The 5900-nt window shown below is 30.8% G+C and overlaps 1 protein-coding gene across 6 annotated transcripts in view; it reads right to left on the reverse strand.

Moving 5' to 3' along the window:
- Positions 1-4925, reverse strand: part of LOC106470959 (protein CutA homolog) — a 14900-nt gene extending 9975 nt beyond the window's left edge. The window contains exons 1-2 of one of the 6 annotated variants that reach the window (XM_022399601.1): positions 4901-4914; positions 3735-3780 (exon numbers count right to left, since the gene is read on the reverse strand). In XM_022399601.1, coding sequence (XP_022255309.1) covers positions 3735-3767 — 33 coding nt within the window. In that variant the 5' untranslated portion in view covers positions 3768-3780; positions 4901-4914. Of the gene's footprint in view, positions 1-3734; positions 3781-4390; positions 4649-4693; positions 4747-4900 lie in introns of those variants that run through there. The other 5 variants (XM_022399600.1, XM_022399599.1, XM_013931540.2 and 2 more) reach the window with 5 other exon arrangements.
- Positions 4926-5900: the final 975 nt, after the last annotated feature.

The following is a 5900-nucleotide window of genomic DNA, read 5'->3' on the forward strand; positions in this document are numbered from 1 at the left end:
GATGTTGTAGAGGCAGTAAATTTATGTGAGTTTAAGAAAAAGCTTGATAAGTATATGAATGAGAAGGGCTGGTTTTAAAATTTTTTTTATTCATTTTAATTTAGTTTTGAGGATGGAACAGCAGAGATGTACCAATAGGTCCCATGTTGTCCCAAAATATTATGTTATATGTTATGTTATGAAATAGGGAATTTAATTGTAATGAGCAAGCTCTGTTAAGTAATAGATTTCAGCTTTTAGCTTGCATAAATGCACTAGAGGAGAAAAGGATAACAAAAGGAATGCAAATGAAAAAAAGGGTTATAGTTACTATGATTCTTTAGTATAGCACATGGATGAAATATTCTTTGAGGTAAATAGGGAGAAAAGAATTAAATTATGATATTCAAGGGCAGGAGTGGATGATGTAGCTGACAGATCACATGATATAGTTAAACATACTAGCTGGAATGCAGTATTTGTAGTGCACATAGGGGCTAATGATGTGAGGAAGGGTATGTTAAAAGAGCTAAATGATAAGTACAAGGGATTGATAAAGACATCTACAAAAAAGGGCCATAATAATTTAAATCTGTCATAGGTACTGTTGAATGAAATTATACATAGAATACTAGGGTTAAATGTTAGGCTTATGTTAATATGTAAAAACAAACAGGTTGGCTGGCTGGATGTATAGGATTGGTTTAATTGAAAAATGCAGCTTTTTCAAATGAATTGTTCACATTTAAATAGAGCAAAAGTTGGCTTGTTTGTAAGAGCTAACAACTCGCTTGTAAGGGAGTTATAAATTAGGACTACATAATAATAAGGGCCAAAATAAACTAAATAAAGAAAAATTAAGATGTAGAGAAAAGTATAGTGAAGGACCAAAGTACACAAGTAATTCTAATCATAGGCTAAACTAATTATTGTACTGGTAAAAGTATAAGAATTAAAATATATGACCTCAGAGCACTAGTCAGAACAGTGGATTTTGATATAACAGGAATAACTGAAACTTGGTTAAATGTAAACAATTTTGATAATACGGATTTCTTTGAAATACAGGGTTATAGGCTGTTTAATTGAGATAGAATATTTAAAAAAGGGAGTTGGATAACTTTACATGTAAAATCTGAGTTAAATCCTGTTCAAGTTGAGAATATCAAAACTAATAGCAATGAAGTTGAATCTATTTTTGGCTTTTTTAGCAGTTGCATGAGAAGGAGGCTTTTACTTGTAATTTGTTACAGACCACCAGACAAAGTTGAAGAAATTAATGTGAAATTCTACAGTAAGATAAAGATTCAGCTATTACTGATTTCATTATTATGGAAAATTTTTATTTCAGAATATAGATTGGGAAATGTTAAAGTTGTGAGATAGACAGGTTCTTAGAAATTGTTAAAGATGGTTTTCTTCACCATTTGTTCAGGGAAGTTATTAGGAACAATGATATTTTAGATTTATTGTTAACTTCTAAGTTACAAATGACTGATAGGGTGGAAATTGGGGAACATCATTACTCATTTATGTTTGATGTTTTTCTACATGTGGAGATAAGAAACAATGAGATTTTGGTTCTAAATTTCAAAGGGATGAGACAATCTTCTATTGTGAACAGGCAACTGAATTCATTTGAGAAAAAATCAAAACTTAAAAAGGCATTATAAATTTAAGAAGTTTAAATTTACTGCTATGAATTATAGAAGGTCTAGATACTTAGTTAAATGGGAAATTAGAAAATCAAAAACTACATGAAAAAAAGGTCGACTGAAAATGTAAAAATTCATAGTAAGGATTTATTTATGTATATTAAGGGTAAGTACAATGTTAGGATTGGAGTAGGGGCTTTGAGAGATTATAAAGAAAGGCTCATATCTGATGATAATGAGATGGCTGGGTTATTAAATTGTATGTTTTCTTTAATTTTTTTTACTAATGAAGATTTAAGTAATATTCCTCATCTTGAACAGTTGCTAGATGGAAAAAGGATGAAACAAAATTTTCACATTAATTCTGTACTTTTTAAAGAAAAATTGAGAAGAATGATAAAGCTCCTGGGCTAGATAATATTTCTCAAGGGTCTTGAAGGAGGTTACGGTTTGGATATTTGAGCCACTTGCTACTATTTTTTTTAAGTCCTTGAATAGTGGACAGGTGCCAGAAGAAAGTTGAATAATGTTACTCCCCTTTTCAGGGGAGGTGATAAGAATTGTCCCAGGAATTACAGGCCTATCAGTGTTGCATCAGTGGTAAGAAAAGTTTTGTAAGTCTGATAAAAGGTGCTTTGCAAAGTCTTTTAACAAAATTAAAATTCTGTTGAACAGTCACCACTGTTTCACTAGGGGAAAATCTTGCCTTATTAATCTTTTGATATTCTCTGAAGAGGTTACTGCTTATGTATATGATAGTACAAGAGTGGATTTGTTGTATCAAGATTTTCAGAAAGCATTTAAGGTGCCACATAAAAGGCTTGTTAAAAAAGATATCTCTGTAGTTATAGGGGAAAGGTTGGCTCACTGGATAGAAAACTGGCTGGATGGAAAAAAGCAGAGCGTTGTTGTAAATTAATTTCAGTCAAACTGGATTGATGCCACAGTTAGTGTACCTCTGGGCTCAGTATTAGGACCTTTGCTCTTTTTGATTTATATCAATGTCATAGATGAAGGAATTGTCAGTAAATTATTTACATTTGCTGATGATATTAAGGTTTAGGATGTTGCTGGCTGTGAAGAGGATGTTGCTGTTTGCAAAATGATTTGGATTATTTGGTGAGTTGGATAAAGAAATGGCAGATGGCCTTCAATAATAATGAATGAAAAGCAATGCATGTGGGATACCATACCTTGAATTATGAGTAAAATTTTGATGAGAATAACCTTAATGGTGTTATGGAAGAAAACAATCTTGGTGTTCTAGTTGATCAGTCTCTTAAGCCCTCCAAGTAATATGCTGTTGCTAGTGGCAAGGCAAATAGAATTTTAAGTTATATCTACAGAAATACTGGATACAAGACTATAAATTTCATTGTATAGGTCATTTTTTAGGATACATTTGGAGTATTGTGTTCAGTCCTGGGTGCCTTACCTTAAGAAGGAGATTGAATTGTTGGAAAGGGTTCAGAGGAGGGCTACTACAATGATACCTGGGATGGAAAGGTTGTCATACAAAGACAGGTTAAGATCTCTGAAATTGTTTTCTCTTGAAAAAAAGAAGAATTCATGAGAATGTGATTGAGGTGTTTAAGGTTTTTACATAATCCTATTCTTTGTACTTAATGGTGGGAATGGCAGGACTACGAGACACAAGTATACATTTTGGCAGGATAGGAGTCACCTCAAGCTAAGACAGTTCTCTTTTTCTAACAGGGTGGTTGGCTTTTGGAATGGGTTGCTTTCAGATGTGGTGGGTGCAGTTAATTTAAGGAAGTTTAAGGGAAGGCTTGATAAATATTGGAATGATAATGGCTAGATTTGAGTATCTTATTTTTTATTTTAAAGTTTAGTTTATTGTATGGTTATGGCCTAGATAAGACCAACAGGTCCCTTGTTTTTAAATTACATGTAAATATATTATACAAATACTGAATTCATGATAGAGTGACAGGTCCCAATAACTGCCCCAAAGTTCTCATAAAAGAAAATTTTAACCAAGTTGCAAATATGCTACAAAAAGAATCTGTCATAAGTATATGTATGAATGGAAATTTTTAATTTAAATTTTCTATTTTACATCACACTGTGTACACTTACCAAGATACTAAAAACTGTAGATGCTCTTGGCATTTTTCCAAAAACTCTATTGAATAATTAAAAACTTTAGTGTCTTCAGGATATCCTAACTATCAGGAACTTTTTTACTTTAAGACATACAACAAGTAACTGGTATTATGCTTCAATACTTCACAATATCACATACGTTGTAGTTGAAAACTGTCAAGTAAGTTGAACTTAGTAAGCTTAAGTAAGACATCCTGCCTGGTGGTGGCTGGTCAAGGTGAATATGTTGTTGTTATTTACACATGTTTCTACATATCAGGTTTTATGTGAATCCAAATATAGGCTAATCACCAGTTCACCATGCAGATTGTTAATTTCAACAAATTTCAACTGTGTCACACTTGCTACGTCTTTCAAACAGTAGTTAACTGACATTTTACCAATACTATACAAACAAAATGAACGAAACTAACAGATAAAAAATGGTTGTCTTTAAAAAATTAGAAAAGGAAAATGTGAATATTTGAAACCTAAGATTTCTTCTACATTTATAATAATAAGACTAAAAAAATATCACACTGACAGTGATAGAATATGAACTAATGAAGCTTGCAAGATTCTTTTTTTAGTAGATACATAAAAATTATGACACACTATGGCTAAAAATAGTAAAACATTAAAACTATTACATTATGTCTATGAACAGCATCTGTCGCTATTAATGTTAATGACGGTCGAATGTTGTCTAGCAATCACTCAAGAGTCGGTGTCCAACTCCAACAGTCCAAGTGATAAAAAACAGCCTCAGAATGTAATTGTTAGACAAAAAAAATTTAAATGTCAAATGCAGTACCTCTTACTATCAACATTAATTATCATTACTGAATTCTAGTGATATATAATACTTCGAGTTCATTATTCAGTAGTAATAAATAAACTTTGTTGTGTTTTTACTTTGTAAATTATAATTTATACTTATAAGTTAGTTATACTTGTTATAGTCTTGTAAGTTGTAGAAACTGTGTACTCTATTAATTTATCAAGAAAAGACGTAAAAACAAATGTAATAATACACCTATCACTCGAAAAGTAAACAAAAAGTATTTGTTATTAATTGAAAATAAGAGCAAGACGATAATTTTCTCTTAACTTCTCATAAGTTAGTTTTACTGTTAATAACACAACACACATACACCTACCATGTGTCGCGATCACAGCGCTCTCTAAAGTTATCTCAAAAATCAAAACGCAGTTAGAAATTCAAGTGTCGGTACACTTTGTCAAACTTTCAAAAATATTATTAAAATTGTTAAATCCTAACAGCAGATTCACGAAGAAAAGCAACTTTTCTTTAGATGTTTTGATAGACTTTATGAAATTGATTATTGCTCTTTTTGATTTGAGACTATGATATTTATGTTGCTTTTAGATTTCTTTAAATTATGACGGAAAGTTCTTTATGAATCTTTTTTTTACTTTATTTACATTTAATTTTTAAGTCGTACAATTAATATTTTAATCTCGCTCTTGATACATTTCTTCCAAATGACATTACTTTTGAATTTTCTTGTAATTTTAGATTACTATTTCCTTTATTCAACTTTTAGACCTCCACTTATCACATCTGAAATTCACCTTTTATCATATGAATTTATCTTATTTCAATGTTTAATATATTAATTTGATAATAATTTCATTTTTAATCCTACTCTTTGAATTGTTGATTTTCTAAGTGATGGGCTAGGTCATCACACCATTTAATATAGTTATTTTGACCTTTGGCTAACCATTCTGTTAATCAATTCATCGCCAAATTAATTAACCAAAAACAAATGTATGCCAACACTAAATGCTGAAAAACATAACTTGATACAATATTTGTAAAAGGTAATTGTAATAATCTATGTCTATAGTACTTATCAATTTCAGTGGAGTTAAAATAAAGATTTGTAGCTGGAGAAAATAATGCAGACACTACTTCCAGACTAGTTTGTTTACTTTATTGGAGTCCCTAGTTGTAGGCTTGAAAATTTTACACAGGCCAATGGTTAATAAAGAAGAAAGGTAGCCGAAAGGAAAACCTTCTTACAATTTGTTTGCTTTTTGCCTTTTTATTCTAGGTACAATATAATCTGGTAAAGGAGAACTCATGTGAAAAACAGTAATCATTTTCATAAAGGTTAGAAAATATGACAGAAG

Source organism: Limulus polyphemus, unplaced genomic scaffold (assembly GCF_000517525.1).
Source record: "Limulus polyphemus unplaced genomic scaffold, Limulus_polyphemus-2.1.2 Scaffold4322, whole genome shotgun sequence".
Taxonomy (NCBI): Eukaryota; Metazoa; Arthropoda; class Merostomata; order Xiphosura; family Limulidae; genus Limulus; species Limulus polyphemus.